The following is a 19,412-nucleotide window of genomic DNA, read 5'->3' as shown; positions in this document are numbered from 1 at the left end:
TCTTGCCTAGGGCAGCACGAAACCTAAATACACCGCTGCTCCTCGGCCGCTCTATAGCGGCAGCGGCTGATGAGAAGAGAGAACTGACACGGCGATCGCTGCTGTTGGAGTAGAATCAGTGCAGCACTGTAGCTGTCCTTACTCCGGTGTTCTATCGAAAGCTCAATGCACAGTGCTGCAGTGTTTCTGAGCACCAGAGGTAGTTAGAGATCTCAATGAGTTGGAGCTTTCGATAGAACACCGGATCCTGCAGCTTCCTCCGCCCACCTCAGCTGCCATAGGCTGGGAGGAAGACTGCAGAGCTGCTACTGGCTGGAAGGACAGCACGGGAGAAGCAGGACACCTGGGACATGGAGGATACATTGCTTTTTTCTGCATTACACTGCTGGCCTGGTGTAGTATGTCAGAATAAATTTATTTAAAACGATTAAAATGCACTTACAATTAAAATAAGGCAATTGCACATGGTCCGGTGGTCCACTGGAGCTCCTGTCTCTATGGTTGTAATGCTTGCATAGATCCGCCCACATACACAAATCTAATATATACCATTTTTAGGGGACAGATAGAGGTTTAATTTGGTTGCACATTTGGATAAATATATTTTTATATAAATAGTTAAAAAAAATGAAAAACATTTCCTGTTATTTTACCCAAGGCAATGTTTCTGTAATTTGTGCACCCCCGTATATACTGTATAATAAACAAATCTGCTGATAAAAATGATATCACCTTATAGTGACTTTCATCAACAGAACGATGAAGCTCAAAGTGAACGTATGAATTTCACTTTGGAGAGCTTCATTCCATGTTCAAAGCTACAATGAGACTCATGCAGGTGAGAAAAACAGTTTGTGTAAATTGTAAGAGTTAAGATAAGATGAAGTGGGGTTGAAGAGAGCACAAATTAGAACGACGGAGACTTTTTCACTAGTTTCTGATTGCTAAAAAATCAAATGACATTGTGTTCCCTTTGTTATCCAAATCACCCAACATCATTGTTGCATTCCTCCCAGTGTAAACACAATGCAGAAGTATTGTGCTTACAGTTATCTGCTACAGGCGCTTCTATCTAGCGCTATGTAGAAAGATAGAATAGTAGCTGTTTATCCAAGAAGCGTTTTAATGGTATTTGGACGCTCGTTGGCACTTGGGCTTGGCAGTTGGGCCTGGCACAGTGCCAGCAGGGGCCTGCAGAAGCTGCTGAGTCCTGGTGCCATTAAAAAGGTGATAGGATAAACAGCCACTATCCCTGCTCTATTTACAGATGGCATCCAAGACTCAAGTGGTTAAGAAGTCTGCATGGGGTTATCAGCTACACAAAATAGGAATAGCAGTTCAGGCCATATTCTAAAGAAAGATCATACAGTAAACTCCCCATTATCCAGCATTCAAGCAACTGGCACTCTCACGCAACCAGCAAAAAAAATTATATTATGTCCTCGGTTTTTTTTTGCCGGTGGCCTGATGGACACTAACAAATTGCTGGTTGCTGGGTGCACACTAAAAAAATGTGTTAGCAACTAAATGTATTTCTGCAGTCATCAGCAGAAAGTAAACAATGGAGAGCAATAGCTAGCCTGCTTTTGGCTATTGTACCCACTCACTGAGCAGAAGAGCGGACCTGAGAGAGAACTTTCTCTCAGTGTCCACTTCTCTGCTCAGTGGGCCGGTGCAATAGCCAGCCTGCTATTGACCCTTGAAATAGTCAAGCTTTCAGCTGCTTACATTCACCTGTCGGCTGCAGAAGCCGGCAGGTGAATGGGGCCACAGGAAGGGGGGGGGGGGGGGAATTGGCAGTTGCTTGAGAGTTGCTATTAACTCTCAAGCAACCAGAAACTACAGTTATCAAGCACCTATTGATCCCTGTGGGTGCCAGATAACCTTATACTTTGACTAGGGTCTGCTGTCTTAAGGCCGTTCCTCTGGATCATAGGTACAAACATTTGGTATGTAATACAGGCTACTCCTAAAATGTAACTGTAAGAGCAACAACTTAACAATGTAAGGAAGCAGACGAGCAGAATGTAAAGCAATGCAGTTGGGAGGAAGCCAGCTGCTGCCACTGTTATTGTTGCATAACCTAAACAGTCGGAATAATAACGTCTTTGCTTATTTCATCTTGAGTTGTTTATTTGTCACCATTTATTAAATAGGGATGACCCTGCCAACCTAGTTTGAGATAACTCTGAATTTTGGTTTTGTTTGTTGTGTTATACACTTTTCCATAGGCCTTCAAAATATTTTCCCTAAAAAATAAATTCAAGAATTAACTAACCGCAGCACTTGCTATCACAAATGTTACCCTTGATGGGTTATTTCCTAAGGAGGAATACTTGGTGTCCTAGCATGCGATGAGAACTCTTTTCATAAATAGACAAAGTGGCTAATTTACTAAAAGGAGTAAAGCATTTCACTTTGCGTAGTGAATGAGGTGGCACCGCACTGACATCTATCATCCAATCATGTGCAAGGAAAAAACATGCTTTTTTTCCTTGCATGTGATTGGGTATTATTTCCAAAGTGAATTTTCACCATATTAGATAAGTGAAAAATGATCTTGCAAAGTGAACATGTACAACTAGTTCTTTAGTAAATCAGTCAACATATTTTGTTTGCTTAAGTTCATATCCACTTCTTTGGCAGGGGGGAGCTCCTCTAAACACCCCCTTAAAGCAACATTAAAGGATATTGCCCCCCCCCCCCCCCAAGCTAGTGTAAGGACTTACCTTAAACGATGCCTCTTGATCCGATCAACTTCTTCTTTCATGTAGTTTTCAGGAGTCCCTTCAGGGCTGGTGCCGGTCTCCGATCCAGTGCTGACTCCTCTCTCTTCCTGTCCCAGGGAGTCTGTGCGGGTGCACGTTGCCTCCATTGACTTACCTTGCGTCTCTCCTCGTCTCCCGTCCAAAGATCTTTACTGCGCATGCGCCTGCCCCATGATCCTTTGCAGCCGCCCAAGTATCTTCAGATCTTCGGATGGGAGCGCGCAGCAGAGACACAGGTAAGTTTAAACCGTTTTCAGAACTTTTTATTTATTTATGTTTTTGCATGTATCTACTGTTTGCTAGCCTTAGATATATGCAAAAACCCCTGAGGGTTTAAACATCCTTTAAAGCTCAAATGGGATGGTATCAACGTGGAGGGAGGGCCTGTATTCTGACAGGAAAAGAGTTTGTATATCTGGACAACCCAAAAACCCTGTATAGGAAGATCTGGTAAGAGGATTACAAAGGCTGGTCAGATAAAGCTGGTAAGGTGGGTTTTATAAGTGATTATGTCCGCTTTGTTAAACTTTTCAAACGTTTTCTCTAACCAAACTTTTTTTTTTAAATAGAGTAGAGAAGGGTTAGACCCTCTGTCAGGTTTTTGTTTCTGAATGTGTTCTTGCTGGGGAAATGTATCATCTCTGCCCTGAAATCTATTGTCAAAGAGAGAAAGTGATGGGAAATCCAAAAACTTACAGACGCATCCTGAACATGAGATGACGTTAAATCTTCCAGTAGGGACACCTGTTTCAATCATAACTGTCTGAAGTAGACTTTCCCATTACTTTGAAGATAACAAAAAGGGAGGGGGGCGAGATGCGCCAGCAACCTGATGTGGGTCAACCGGGAAGTGTATTGAGATTAAAAGGAAGTTCTTGTTGTTATGCACAATAACAACAAGACACCCTGGTCCGCATATTTGAGAAGCAGCACACCTTGCGACCCTGCAGAGCCTAGCATGGAATCTGTACAGCACACCTGAGAGTCTCGGGTGGGCTGTGCAGGATCTGTGGTGAGCTCTATGCTGGGCTTAGAAGGGTCTCAGAGCCCCCCTGAGATCCTGCAGATTTAGTGTGGGTGGAGAGGGGGGGGTGTCCTAGTTTCTTCTTGCCTAGGGCAGCCCCAAACCAGACTACACACTGATTGTACCCTATTAGAGAAGCGAACCACACGGCTCACACCACCGTCCTCGCCCTGCACTCTCCGCTCTACTCTCATCTGATACAAAGAAAAGAACGCGCCTTATGATTACTGCCCCCCTTCAGCCAATCACCGCTCTCCTCCCATGCGCCACACACTATACGCACACGAGGGTGGCGCTGTCATTGGATGCAGAACGCTCCTAGTCCGTCTATTGGAGTAGCTCGGAATAGTGGGCGTGGTTTTCTGTCGAGGCTGTTTGTTTGTGCGGCGGAGTCTCCGGTTCCGGTACACCGAGACGTCAGTCACCGGGAGATCGCCCCCGGCTTGCCCTGATAAAGGTAAGTGTCTGTCCTCAGGGCTAGCCTGCTCGGCGATATGTGGATACTGTATTGTCTACAGTGAGCTGGGGGCAGGCTCGTGCTTGTACTAGTACCAGGACAGCGGGTGATGACGTCAGAGGTGTCCAGGTACAATCATGTTTTGCAGGGCACAGCTGTCACCGTGCTGGGACTATTCCTCCTATGCCGTTCAGGTCTTCCGCCCTTGTCTGTTTCTGTAGTGTTCTCACTCATCACAGGGAATTCCACGTCCCCATACCATCCTCCGTGTTTATGTTACATTCGCCGCCTCTGAACTTTTCACCAATGTCACATTCACTGCCTCTTATCGCTCTGAACTTTTCCCCAATGTCACATTCACTGCCTCTGAACTTTTCACCACCACCGATCAGTATGCACTTTCCACCAATGTTACATTCACCACCACTGATAAGTATGAACTTTTCACCAATGTTAAGTTTGCCTCCACGGATTGCTGTACATGTATTGTTATTATGAAATGGTGTTGTGTTGCTTTTATGAAGCATAAACCCCACGCTACAGGGTTTCCTAATCAATATACACCCCCGTAGTTGCCCACATTACAGGTGTTCCTCATCAATATACACCCCCCGTAGTCGCCCATGCTACAGGGGTTCCTCATCAATATACACCCCTGTAGTCGCCCACGCTACAGGGGTTGCTCATCAATATACACCCCTGTAGTCGCCCACGCTACAGGGGTTCCTCATCAATATACACCCCCCGTAGTCGCCCACGCTACAGGGGTTCCTCATCAATATACACCCCCCGTAGTCGCCCACGCTACAGGGGTTCCTCATCAATATACACCCCTGTAGTCGCCCACGCTACAGGGGTTGCTCATCAATATACACCCCCGTAGTCGCCCACGCTACAGGGGTTCCTCATCAATATACACCCCCGTAGTCGCCCACGCTACAGGGGTTCCTCATCAATATACACCCCCGTAGTCGCCCACGCTACAGGGGTTCCTCATCAATATACACCCCCCGTAGTCGCCCACGCTACAGGGGTTCCTCTTCGAATATACACCTCCGTGTGTTGCCCACACTACAGGGGTGCCACAACTATGTTACTAATGCAGCTAATGGGCCTTACTAATGGTGGAGCTCTTTCCCTAACATCTTGCCTAGTAAAGTAATGTTAAACTCCCATTTCTTTTTCAATAATGAATCCGCATCAAACAAATATAGATTGGCCAGCAAAGTATTGCTTTATATTTGTGACCAAGCACTTACAATCATCATGTTTCTTAACAGCTGCTTCCAAGTCTCTCGGCTCAGCTTTCTTGAACTTCCTGTCCAGTACAAGATCACAAAGGACAGAGTAGTTCCAGCAAATGTTCATCTACTAGCTTGGAGGGAGGGGAGTAGCTTGATATGCTGTGTTTGTGGAGTCACGCAGCTTACTAGCACGCACAAGGGGTGACTGCGTAGGACCCTGCAAGGGAAGAAAGGAGTCACCCTAAAACATGAAGTCATAACCAGTGCTCAGGGGACCAGCTGATTCTGCAGGGAACTAAAACCTTTAAACATCAAGAAGCAGCATCCATTGTAAGTGATTTTATCATCGTTGGGAATAGCTTAAATCCCCGTTGACTTTAATATCACTTTAACTGCCTGCTGACCAGGTTTTTAGACCCCCTTCCTGGCCAGGCCATTTTTCAGTATTCAGCGCTGCAGTACTTTGACTGACGTTTATTCCGTCATGCAACGCTGTACTGAAATGAATTTTATACAATTTTTTGGGGGACAGATAGAGCTTTCTTTTGGTGGTATTTAATCACCACTGCGGGTTTTATTTTTTACTATAATTAGAAAAAATTACTGAAAATGTTCGGAAACATTTATTATTACCCAGTTTTTTGGTAAAATATAAAAGACGGGGTCACGTTGGGGAAATAGACACCAAACTAGTCGAGCATTAAAATTGCTGCACACCCGCGAAATCGCAGAAAACTACTAGGGCTGCAACAACTTTGATAGCAAAATCTGTGACAGGTCCTCTTTATGGAGACATCAACAACAACACTTCCCAATTCTTGCAGAGGAGAGGGGGCCGGAGGGATCTCGTGTAAGCGATCCGCCGGCTCTACAGCTGGCGGATCGCTTGTATGTTGACAGGCATCGCTGCCTGTTTTTAAATATCGTGCGAGGGGGGCGTGTCTGGGCGGACGTCTAAAGACGCCCGCTCAGATCTAGAGAGCTCCCGGCCGGCCGTTTTTATACAATGGCCGGCCCGGAGGTAGTTAGACTTTACACACAGCGAATTTTGGCCAGTACTTGAAGATCCGGCTGAAATGTTCTACCTGGATGCTGCTGTTGGCACACTTCTGCCCGGCATTCCTCTGTCAGCTGATTATAGGAGCAGCTCAGAAAATTCTCAGGTGAACGGAGCAATCAGCGGCCAGCTCTGCTCAGGTATTCTGACTGCGGTCAGCGGCCACTGTCAGAATACAGTAGAAACCGAAGGGGTTTCCTCCATCAAGGATCATAAGTGATGGACAACTCTGTTCTATTTTTTTTTTTTTTATCAGCCTGTGGGTTTAGGGCCCAGTCACACCATCAAGAGTGCGTTCGGCCTCTGGAAAGCAACCCGGCTGGCTCACTTTGTTTTGAGGTGGGAGGGGCGATGCATTGAACTAAATTGCACCACAGCCACACCCCCCACCCGCTGTGCGATCACCGGCACCCGAACGCGTGGCTCATTAGTGCTTGCGTTCCGGTCCAGTGAGATCTGCAAAAATGCTGCATACACTAGATTTTTTGCAGATCGCACTGGACCGGAATGAAGGCACTAATTTGCCATGTATTCGGGTGCCGTTGATCGCACCGCGGGTGGGGGGCATAGCTGTGGTGCCATTGAGCTCAGTGCACCGCCACGCCCCCTCCCGCCCCAAAACAAAGTGAGTCGGCCAGGTTACGCTCCAGTGCGTTCCAGAGGCCGAGCGCACTGGTTGGTGTGACTGGGCCTGAATGAAAAAATTGGACCGTGTAAGGCCAGCTTATCGCTCAGACTCAGCAGCAGTGCTTGTAATCGCCCAGTACCAGAGAAGAGAGTGGTCACATGACCATGACGTATGAGTCCCTTTTTTTAGTATAATAAAAAGCGATCTTTTAACAGATTGATTGTGGAAATCGGGGGGGATAGTTTATTAGATTAGAATTCTGCAATAATGGACAGCGTGCACTATTTTGTCTTTTAATTAAATCCCTGACCAAAACCCCTTCCCCAATGTAGTGTGGAATATTATAGAGAACTATGGCCAAACCTTTTTTGGGGGGTTAGTACTCTTTTGGGTCACAGGAGGACATTTAGTAATGTCCTCCTGAGACCCCAAGTCAGCAGATCACAAGCTACGGTCTGCTATATGCTGACAGAGCAGAGCAGCACTGCAGCCAGGAAAGATCCCAACATTGTCAGGATCCACCCTGCTGCCTGATTGACAGCTGGCTCTGCCTCTCTAGAGCCATAGCCAGCTGTGTCCGCCCCCTCCACCACCCGTCCCTCCAATGAGTGCTGGAGGAACAGAGAAGGGAGGGGGGAACCCCTGCGTGTTATGGTGACTGACAGTCGCCGCTCTCTGCAGCGAGTAGACGGTGAGCTGAGCGATCAGCAGTATGTGATCCGCGATCTACGAAGCCTGCAGGTGACCGCTGCAGTGTCACACACCAGCTCGAAGTATTGGGAAAGGTACATTTTACTCTCCAAATACTTCTCCTTTAAATACTTGCGTTCCTTTCTGTTCCAACAATCATCACTCATGCGCCACGGTCCCATTCATTCTTATCGGTGAGCAGTTTTCTGCTGCACATGCATTAAAGTGAACTTGTCCACATTCAATCCCTAAACTCCTATTTTGTCTTCTGCATCCCCTACCAGGAAACGTCAGGATCTTTCGGATAAAGTGAATGTGCCTCAGCTTGGCCAGTTTTATAAATGTACTCCTGACGTTTTAGGACCTGTTCACGCCGTAGCATTGCACTTAATGCACAGGATGCGTGCGTTTATTGCATGCTATCACCCAGTTTTGCTCTTTATTGATTGACACGGATTTAGGGTTTGAATTGATCTTGAAACGTTATTTTTCACATTTGTATTATTTATAAATGCTTATTACTGTGATTTATATTTTGCTGAGAGCACAGCACATTTGTCTTTAGAGTGTTTCAGATAAAAAAAAACTACTTGTCCAAGGACTAAAGCGGGGGCCGAATCTACTTGTCCCTCATGACAATCTACTTGTCCTGATACCAAAAAAATAATTTTAACCAATACCGTATTTAGCAGTGCTAAAAAGCACTTCTCATTGGTCAGTGCCGTCAGGTGACCGCGTTGACCAAGGAGTGCTTGCAATTTGCGAGCGAAATTCAGAATACATGGAACAGGTACAGATAGTACACCCGTACTGGTGGACGAGAAGGACCATTCGCCGAAAGGTAAGTATAGTGGGAGGGAGATTTGTGCGGGTAATTCCATTTTTCCAAATTACTTGGGAAAGTGAATATAGCGCTCCGTCCCTGCTCTCAGCGTTCCGCGCTCCGTCCCTGCTCTCAGCGTTCCGCGCTCCGTCCCTGCTCTCAGCGCTCCACGCTCCGTCCCTGCTCTCAGCGCTCCACGCTCCGTCCCTGCTCTCAGCGCTCCACGCTCCGTCCCTGCTCTCAGCGCTCCACGCTCCGTCCCTGCTCTCAGCGCTCCACGCTCCGTCCCTGCTCTCAGCGCTCCACGCTCCGTCCCTGCTCTCAGCGCTCCACGCTCCGTCCCTGCTCTCAGCGCTCCACGCTCCGTCCCTGCTCTCAGCGCTCCACGCTCCGTCCCTGCTCTCAGCGCTCATTTTTAAGAAAAGAAAACCAGCCCTGCTACTTGTCCGTAGCAGGGCTAAAACAGTGAAAAAAAACACTTGCCCGGCGCCCGGAACTACATGTCCCGGGCGATATGAATTTCACACCCCTGGGGTGGGTATGTGGGCAGGATATTAGGGAGGAGTGGTGGTGCTATGAGGGAGTAGTGAAAAAAAGTGTACTAGTTTCTGAGCCTAATGCTTCTCCTTGTGTGACTACAATGGGAGGTAATGGGAAGTCAGAATTAAATGTCAACATAGGCATACAGGAAATGTACTGTGTGAATGGGGTTCTCAGCATCTATTCAAAGTATTAATGGGGACCAAACGGTCATAGAAATGTAAAGCTCCAGGATTTTCAAAAGTTAACTCTTGCAGTGAGACTATCCCCTACACTGTAAGGGTTAACTGTTTGTTTAAATCTAGGGAATGGAGTAAAGAAGATACTCACTCAGTGACCACACTCCTCTCTCCCCCTCTGGCACCCTCACGTCTAATGCAAGTGAATGGGCCTTGCTTAGACATAAAGACATCAGTAGGGCTTGGACCACCGGAGACGGGTATAAAGTGAACAGTTAACCCTTGCAGTGCAGGGGGTAGCCCAACTGCAAGGGTTGACTTCTGAAAATCCTGGAGTTCCTCTTTAAAATGGCACGCTGAAGCAAATGTTTTTTTTATGACTTTAAAGAGACTTTACTGTATTTCATAAAACCTTTTTTCAGATTCTTTTGTCACTGATTGTGTGTATTTATATGTTGGATTGCAGTTATTACTCTTGATGAGTGACTGATCAAGTAATGGTATGAGTGATATATTATAGGAGTCTTGTTTTTTCATTACTGAGGACAGACTGATAGACTTGCATTGAGAGAGAGAAAAACAATGAAATACTGTATAGTCACTGTACAGAAAGGCAAACTCCCCTGGGGGGGTTAGAAGACCCGTCATCGGACTCAAGAAGAGAGCAGCAGTGACCGGTCATCAGTACTAGAAACCCCTGCTAGTTAGTGCTGTGGCTCTGATCTTTGAGAAGACTGTATTTAGGGAAGTCTGTTATTTAGCAAGATGATTAAATATTTTGCTATGGTAAGTGATCCTTTTTGTATGGGAAGATTATTAACGCTGACTGGAGTTCAGCTTTATCTTCAAGTAATCTCAATATTTGTTGCTGGGGAACGGAACTCTGGAAGCTGTACCTCCTCAAAAGAGGACAAAGAACTAGTCACCAGTGTTGTCTGTGTTCTCCCTGCAGGTGATGTTTTCCCGTTACTGACTGAATATTCCTTGTTTGCACTGTGTGGATGCAGCCATCTTGGTAGAGGCAGGGCTTTGCTTACTCATGTCAGACCCTCCAGGAAGGAGAACAGCGAGCAGCAGTAACATCACCAAATTTCTTGAGACTAGTAGTAAGGCGGCAGGGCCTTACATCAGACCCTGCAGATATACATCGGTGAGGCTGCCATCAAGTGCGCTGCTATTTTTTAGGAGGAATTTTAGACAATATTAACGTTTTTTATGGTACTGCTTAGGGCAGGGGTGTGATGGACCGTCTGGTACCCCGATTGTTGTCGTGAACGGGACCAACTGATCGGAAGCCGATTAATCGATTATTGAAAAAGTTGACAACTTTTTCAATAATAGATTATGTCGATTAGTTGTTGCAGCCCTAGAAACCAAGAACTGACTTTATTGAAAACCAGCACAGTATTTATACAGCTCTGGAAGTCTAAAAACATAACACAATCAAACATGAAAAGCATACAAACAGACATCCCCTCCCCGCTGCCTTAATGAATGAATAGGGAGAGAGGAGACACGTGAGATGGGATTATCTCCTTAGTGTATCATAGGGTGATCTACTCATCTAGACCCAGAGTCAGCTACGCCTAGAGTCCGCTATCTTAATCCCATCATCAACACAATAGAACAAAGGGGCAAATAAGCTGTAACACATTCAGTGGGAGTCTCAGTGCAGAGTTAACCCTTTTTGTGTTGCTGGATTCACACCCTGCACCTTTTAATAGGCAATGGGAAAGATGTGGCATATAAACTCCACACATAAGTTTAGGGTTATTAGTTCCAAGGGCTATACGTACATAGTAATCCTCGGGGTTCCAGGAACAGTCCCTCAAGTCTTAGTTCCATGTAACCCCAAGAGGTTCGAGGGGGGGTCTCCATATTCCTAGGTCCATAGTAGGAAGGAGGCTAGCCCTCAGGCTCCTCCAGCAGCCCCAGTGATGGTTCAGTCCGTCACAAGGGGTACACAAATTTTTTTGGGATTCAGGAGCCAGCCTGTCCAATCCAGGAGCCAGAAGGATTTTTTAGGAGCCAGCTCCATTAACACCAACTAGATTAATCATGTAAATTTTAAGGAGCAATGGCTGTCTGGCACTTGGGATCTCCATAACATAACAGATCTTTACTTTTTGAGTTAGGTCTTGTTCACACTGAATGCGGTGCATTCCAGAGCGGTAGCTGCTGGAACACACCACAATAGCTCACAAAACGTCCCCTGCGTTGTGGGGTGGGAGGGGGCGTGGTGGTGCATTGAATTCAATGGCACTGCTTCCACGCCTAACCCCCCCCCGGGCCCGGGCAGTTCTGTATTCCCCCACTGCAAATGCAAACCCTGGGGGGTGGAAACGGTGCCATTGAATTCAATGCGCTGCCATGCCCCCTCCTGCCCCAGAATGCAGGGGGACGTTTTGTGAGCAATTTGCGGTGCTATCCAGCAGCTATCGCTCTGGAACACACTGCATTCGGTGTGAGCAAGCCCTCATGGTCCACTTTAAAGTGACCTGACCTGACCTGACCTGGCCTAAAAAGTTTTTAAGATAACAACTGCTGAAGTTCAGACAAGTGCCTGTTAGGCTACATTCACACCTACTAAGTAGCTGCGATTTGGTATTCCTGCATCAGGAACTTGCGATTCCCTTTTACAAGTGCCAGCTGTCACCCATTCAAGTTATGATCAGGTGACAGCGGCTGCCTTTTGAAAGCTGCAGAATGGTGGCACAACGCATGTAATAGTATTCGATACAATTACATGCGGTTAGGAATCAATCACTATCCATGGACACATTGATTTCAAGTTCCTGATGCAGGAATACCTAATCGTACCTCCTTGGTAGGTGTGACTGTGGTCTTAGTCTTCAAATCAGTTCCTGTGTCCTCGTGCATCTCTTTGGATCATTGGCCATCAGAGTCTTGACCTTTCTTGAAGCTGAGATCAGGCTTTGCCCCGTCATTCAGTTGTCAAATTCCGGGGCCACTCTGGGCAGTTGTTGCCTGCTATTGTATTTGTTTGATGTGTCGTTATGCAGCCTTTTGTGAAATCAGCTTTTATGATAAAAAGAGCCAGGGCATTCAGTCAACTCTCATAATAGAAGCATTTGGCCTTTGTTAAATTAACATGAGCTGTTATGCAACGCTGGCTGGCATCGGGTGGGGTGGGGGGGATACGGTGGCTTATAATAAATGCATTAAACAGTTAATGTGAGGGCACATAATTCATTCTGAGTGCTAGTGCTCCCCTGAGACTGATTGTATTGGAGAGTTGGAGCCTCTGAAGCAAGTTCAGCACTGATGCATAAGCATTAGGTTAATCAGGGTTATCTGTGTTCAGATTTGCACTAAAGCTAACAACCTTTAATGACAACGTGACATTTTCTGCTCTTCTGCTGCTTACTTTCTCACTATTTCTCCTACAAAAGCTGGCATCTCTGCTACAGCCACTGGCCTAATTAGCACAGTTTAGTAATTTGGAACTGCTGTCAGAGACCATTATGTTAGTTGGAAACCGAGTGGATTAAATGAAATGCAGTGACCTCATCTCCTTTTTTACGAGGCAGTGCATTTCAGTACAACAACTGAAGACAGATCTGCCTTTCATCTACGAACTGCAATTAGCCTGTTCATGAAAAATGTTATTTTGATATTGTAGCACGGTTCGGCATGGCTTCTGCTGCCCTGTGTGCAGCGTGTTGGGTTCACGCTGCATATGTATGTTCAATACAGATGATCTTTGAAATAAGCACCTACGGTATATCATTTCCCCTTTAACAGAGAGACGATGTATATTACTAACACTCTTGCTGTGATGCTTGGTCCAATCATTATCTTTGGCTTCAGCTATTGGCTCAGAGCTATTGACTGCCTGACACCATCTGCAAAGCTGCAATCTCTACTCTCTTCAGATCCATTCAGCACACGACTTGAGTCAGCGAACGGGCTATCTCTGCTTTAAGCAGAATCCGATCTTGTTAACCTAATTTAGAATAAGTGAGGCAGACAGCTCCATGCACTTTCTTTTCCGTTCTTGCACATTAGGTGGCCCAGCTGCGCTGCTTGCGGAGGAAACAAAATAGGAGACATGTTCGGAATATATTTATCACATCAAGTGCTGGATCAAACTTGAAGCCAATTTCAAAATCTGCCGATTTTAAAAGAGAGAAAAAGAAACGAAAAAAGGTCACCTCGCTTCTTCCGAAGCTCTCAATAGAAACTACTTTTTGGATTTCTATATTGCAAGGTGTTTTGTTATACTTGGGCTGCTCGGCTGCATAAACTAAAAATACTGATGGTAGATGCCAAAGGAAAGAACATGAAATGTCTTACTTTTTTCTTAATGCTTCCAGAAACAGTCAAGAACCGGTCTAAAAAGGGTCCGAAAAAAGCGAGTTCCACTAGCAGCAGCAGCAGCAAGTTGCCCCCAGTTTGCTATGAAATAATTACATTAAAAACCCGAAAGAAGAAGAAGATGGCTGCTGAGATTTTCCCGAGTAAGAAGCCAGCAAACAGCAATTCCAACTCCGTGCTGCAATATCACCAGCAAAATCTCAATAACAATAACACTATCCCTTCCCCGAACTGGCAAGGACTTTATGGGACCATCAGAGAAAGGTAAGCCTGTCACTTTTCAGATGTTCTTTTTGTAACGCATGCTGGAAAGTTTGTGTGGTGTGTTTTGGCTGACTTGCTGAAAGAAGCTGTGGTGTGACCGAACTACTTGTGTATAGATCAGTTTATATTTCCTTGGGAAAGAGTCCCTTTTGAAATCATTTAATTTCACAGAAATGCAATTATGTTCAACAACGAGTTGATGGCAGATGTGTACTTTGTGGTCGGGCCAACTGGCGGAACACAACGCTTGCCCGGACATAAGGTACGTACAGTTTTTTTTTTAGGCGTATTATAGCTGCATGTTTGTGTTAGCTTTTGTGCCTGAAGGAACCTGTATTACTTTGAAAAAGTCCTTATTTTTCTGGCAGAACATATATTGGATTATTTATTAAGAGCCATCTCAACCAATGATAGTGTCTTCACTGGGTTGAGTGCAGTAAACTGAAATCTGGTTGCTAAGAGTTACTCCTAATATATTTATCTAACTTAAAGAAAAGCTTTACAGACTTTTGTTTTCTTGTTCAATGCAGTTTTCCTTGTATTGCTGGTTATATAATATTCCCAAGGCATATGATGACGATATATAAAGATGATGATTATTATTATTATAATAATAATAACAAAGCTTATGTCATATGGATTTGTAACTTTCCATTCGTGCTTCCCCTTTGCCAGTATGTTCTAGCTGTCGGCAGTTCCGTATTCCATGCAATGTTTTATGGAGAGCTTGCAGAGGACAAGGAGGAAATCCGTATACCAGATGTTGAACCTGCTGCTTTCCTTGCAATGCTGAAGTAAGCATTATCTCTGCATTATAATAATTTGTCTAGTTACATTAGTGCAAACTGCAGCGTTCAATTACAGAATACAGCCTGCGTGGTTTCCGAGGAGCTTGAAGTAAATGAGTGCTTGCCTAAGCCTGGATATATTAATGGAGTTAAGTAATAAAAACAATGGACTCCGAGCTTATTACATAAAAATATGTATAAAAGTAGTCCAATTATATAAGACCGGTTTGGTTCAATCTGTGTTAGTGTTTTGCAGACGTAAGTGGGGTTTTAAAGGTTTTAAAGTTCCAAATGAGAAGTAGGAAATAATATATTTATATGTGGCGAGCCTGCAGTAATGTTTTTTTGATCACCTCCTGTGGCTTTCTGATGTGTATGATTTATTGGTCAAGTGATAACGAATAGAGATGATTTAATTGATTTACAAACTGGGAGTCATCTCCTTCTGCATGTTTCGGTGATTATTTAAATTCCTGCTTGCAGAACCTGCCTACAAATCCACAAATCATTTAATGCAAATGGATATTTGCATGAATCGCTATTCGACCAATTTGTCACAAACCTAATTTTTCATCCATAGTAATGAGCATTGAGGGGTGCAGCATTGAAAAGCAGACTCAGATATTTACCAGTGTGCTGGTCATCTTCTGTAATTCAGTATTGTTGTAAATCAACAACCGTGATAAAAATTGGTACCATTCCTGGAAGCTGGGGCTGGTCCAAGTGTTTGTCTTGGAGATAGAATCTAACCATTTATGGTTAGGATTGCTTGGTTTTGTTTTTTTTCTGAGATTGCTCCTCCATTTACCCCCACACAGCTGTATGTTTTTCTTATTGGTATTCAGATAGCCCGTGCTCCATTTTATGCCTGTATGTTAAGTGTGGTTTTGGCCATCAGATAAATATTTCTAGCCCACATATCAGTGTAGTGCTGCAAGGGCAGCCCAATACATGTACGGGAAAGTGCAATGAAATGGTGCATGAAACTAGATCCCTGAGCACAGAGCATGCAGAACGGAAGCCAAGGCAGAGCTGCAGTTCAAAGTGTGAGACTTGCTATATAAATCAGTTTTCACTTCAGTTGTGAAACCATGGCAGAAATCCCTACATCGTGGCAGGGAGAAACCATCACTTTCTTTCTGAAAAGCTTTTGATTGGAAGGTCATTACTGTGCATCAAGGATAGAACTTTATAAAGCGGTTGTCTCCTTGGTCCTGCGTGTTCTGGGCAGTGCAGAGAGCAGTGATGACGCCTGCAATACAGTATCCTGGAGCAAGCAATTAGATCTTCCTTTTACTGTAGTTGGAAGAGCGAAAGGTGACATCTAATTGAAAGTGCCAGACCAGTATTCTACCCTAGGGGTACGCTTCATGTGAAATAATTGTCTTAGAATCAAAATGGCAAAATTACGGTAGTTGTGGATGTCAATCTTCAATGCAGTCTAATATTCGTCTTCTTAAGAATTTATATCCAGTATTGCACCTATTTTAATCCAGGTTTTCTGTTGCACTGAGTAATTAGTGTTTTTATTCAGTGTTGTTTCCCCTTTACAAAGTCACAAATATTTTATTTAAAAGGTCAAGCCACCTAAAATTAAGTACTTATTGTTTGGCCAATGTGAGTGGGCTCAATATCTTCAAAGAACTGGCCATACTTACAGATTCTGCCATTAACTCCCCCCCCCCCAATGAGGGTAAAGGTGGCCATACACCTTGCAATCATCGTACGAACATTTTCGTCCAATGATCGAACCATTGTACGATTCAATTAGCGGTCTTTAGCAGAAAACACCTGAACGAATTTTGTTAATTGACTGCACGGATTTTTTCGTTTGAGCATGAGCAGTGTTAATCGTACGATTTTTGACGTACGGAAACACCACCAACCTTGCAAAAATCGTACAATTCGACAGACGTTTTCTAACCTGCTGGAAAGTCAAAAGTCACACGATTGTACAATATTAGCGGTTGTACACTGCCCATCAACCTTACGAATATCGGGCGAAAACGCGATCGCAAACGAAAATCAGCCGATATTCGTAAGGTGTATGGGCAACTTTTGAATATGCTTGATGGCGTCCATCCATGACTTGAACAAACACTATCTTTCCTAAGGCAGTGACGTTTTAAAGGGTTGTATGATGCCCAATCAAATTTCACACTTTCACATTGCCCCATATTTAAGAATTTGTATCACAGCTTTTCCACATCTACAGCAAACTAAGACTAGATATTTATAAGGTTGCAGGACGTAGCTTTTGGATTTATAATTTTGATCTTTGTAAAGCATTCATTACCCACTATAGTTCACCATACCTCCTGAGGTGGGTTTTTTGTGTGTGACTGCTTGTGTATATGTTCCTAAGTGAGTCCATATACTGTTTAGGTGTTTTTTATATCTAACTATAATAATGTACATAAAACTCAGAGTAAGATGAAGTCTTTTGTTACATAGATGTGATATTTTATGCTGGTTTTTGTTTTCTTTTATCTCATAGATACTTGTATTGTGATGAGATAGATTTGGCTGCTGACACCGTCCTGGCAACTCTGTATGCTGCTAAAAAATATATCGTCCCCCATCTTGCCAGAGCATGTGTTAACTTCCTAGAGACCAGTTTAAGCGCTAAGAATGCCTGTGTTCTCCTGTCTCAAAGCTGCTTGTTTGAAGAACCTGATCTGACCCAGAGGTGCTGGGAAGTGATTGATGCACAAGCAGAGCTGGCTTTGAAAAGCGAAGGCTTTTGTGACATTGACTTCCAGACACTTGAAAGTATCCTTAAAAGAGAGACTTTAAATGCCAAAGAAATCGTCGTCTTTGAGGCGGCGCTCTGTTGGGCAGAAGTAGAATGTCAGCGCCAAGATCTGCCTCCATCTATAGAGAACAAGAGGAAGGTTTTGGGCAAAGCTCTCTACTTAATTCGTATCCCAACTATGGCCCTGGATGACTTTGCCAACGGCGCTGCACAGTCCGGGGTGTTGACTCTGAATGAGACTAATGATATCTTTCTCTGGTATACAGCTGCTAAGAAACCAGACCTGGATTTTGTAAGCAATCCCAGAAAGGGGCTCGTCCCTCAGAGATGCCATCGTTTCCAGTCCTGTGCCTACCGCAGCAATCAGTGGCGGTATCGAGGCCGATGTGACAGCATCCAGTTTGCTGTGGATAAAAGAGTGTTCATTGCGGGTTTCGGCCTTTATGGCTCCAGCTGCGGCTCAGCAGAGTACAGCGCGAAGATTGAACTCAAGCGCCAGGGGGTGATCTTGGGACAGAACCTAAGTAAATATTTTTCAGATGGATCCAGCAATACATTCCCTGTTTGGTTTGAATATCCGGTGCAGATTGAACCAGATACTTTTTACACAGCCAGTGTGGTCCTGGATGGCAATGAATTGAGTTATTTTGGACAGGAAGGAATGACTGAGGTGCAGTGCGGAAAAGTAACTGTGCAGTTTCAGTGTTCCTCGGACAGCACAAACGGCACTGGGGTGCAAGGAGGACAGATACCCGAACTTATTTTCTATGCCTGACCGCATCCATTTCTAGAATCTGACGGACAAAGAGTGCAATTCCCAGTACGGGAACATACAGAATGTGATTTTTATGTATGTCGGTGAAAATGCTGTCTGCACCTAGGTTACCTTAGCTGTTTGGCATAGATTACTGCTGTATAGGGCGACTGTAAATAATGGCACTTTCTAAAATCGTTTCTAAAAATGTCATTAACCTAAAGCCTGCTTAATACAAAAGAAAAGATATTTTGCTAAATACATCATAAATTAAGCTTGTAAGTACTTAGAGTTTATATCAGATGTATCTTTTTATCTTAAATTCTTTAAGAATCCACTAAACAAAGATTTTGGGGCGTTATTTAGTAATGCAGTGTAGATAGATTAATAGAGAGATGTAGATAAATATATGGCAGTAATTCACAGCAGCCACCCAGATTTCACTTAAAAGTATACATTTCGCATAAGCATATTCTATTCATATGGAAGGGGGCACCACCAGGTGTCAGTGTGAACTTCTTAGGCTTGCCTGCTGCATCGCACAGTGCAGTTATTAAACAATTTAACCATTATTAAATTGTTTGGTGGAGGCATGTTTAAGCATTGGCCTTCTGTAAACCAGTAAGTTGGAGGGTGAAGTTCAGGACTCCCATGGTGCAGGGTAGAGGACTATTAAAGATGAACTTTCAGATTCTAACTAACTACTACATATCTTGGAGCTGGTTTAGCTGCCATTTTTGTTTTTTTTATTTCTGTCCATTCAACTCTTTGCACAGCCCTGTCTGACAGGGCGGAAGACCCGATTTCTGTCTTATGGCAGTAAAGTAACACGCGTGGGTCCCTCCCCCATCTTGGGACTGCAGGGTGAAAAGAGAAGCAGCAGACTGATGGCATAATTTTTTGTCATTCTGCTCTCTTCTCTATTAGCACATGAGTACTGTGGCGCAACTGTTTGCCTCCTTGTGCTGCTTCTCCTTCTTGTCTGAGCTTTGGTGTACAGGGATTGCAAGAGCCAGGTAACGGGTCAGTTTAGGGTACCATCACTCCTGTCAAAAAAAAAAGCACATAATGGTGGCAGCTTACTTTAACAATGATGTGACGTG

At 44.4% G+C, this 19,412-nt stretch overlaps 1 protein-coding gene across 2 annotated transcripts; it reads left to right on the top strand.

Moving 5' to 3' along the window:
- Window positions 1-4,166: 4,166 nt before the first annotated feature.
- On the top strand, window positions 4,167-18,690 carry LOC108785612 (BTB/POZ domain-containing protein 3). Of its 2 annotated transcripts, XM_018554726.1 has the most exons (5): window positions 4,167-4,249; window positions 13,748-14,012; window positions 14,184-14,274; window positions 14,688-14,806; window positions 17,298-18,690. In XM_018554726.1, the coding sequence occupies exons 2-5, from the start codon at window positions 13,870-13,872 to the stop codon at window positions 18,328-18,330; spliced, it is 1,386 nt and encodes a 461-aa protein (XP_018410228.1). In that variant the 5' UTR covers window positions 4,167-4,249; window positions 13,748-13,869; the 3' UTR covers window positions 18,331-18,690. The 2 variants fall into 2 exon arrangements, with proteins under 2 accessions (XP_018410228.1, XP_018410226.1); XM_018554724.1 differs by lacking the exon at window positions 4,167-4,249 and having other exon boundaries at window positions 13,570-14,012.
- The last annotated feature ends 722 nt before the right edge of the window (window positions 18,691-19,412 follow it).

This window comes from Nanorana parkeri, unplaced genomic scaffold, assembly GCF_000935625.1.
Source record: "Nanorana parkeri isolate BGI_ZX_2015 unplaced genomic scaffold, ASM93562v1 scaffold170, whole genome shotgun sequence".
NCBI classification, from domain to species: domain Eukaryota; kingdom Metazoa; phylum Chordata; class Amphibia; order Anura; family Dicroglossidae; genus Nanorana; species Nanorana parkeri.
The sequence above is the reverse complement of the archived record's forward strand: the minus strand, read 5'-3'. Positions and strand labels throughout refer to the sequence as shown.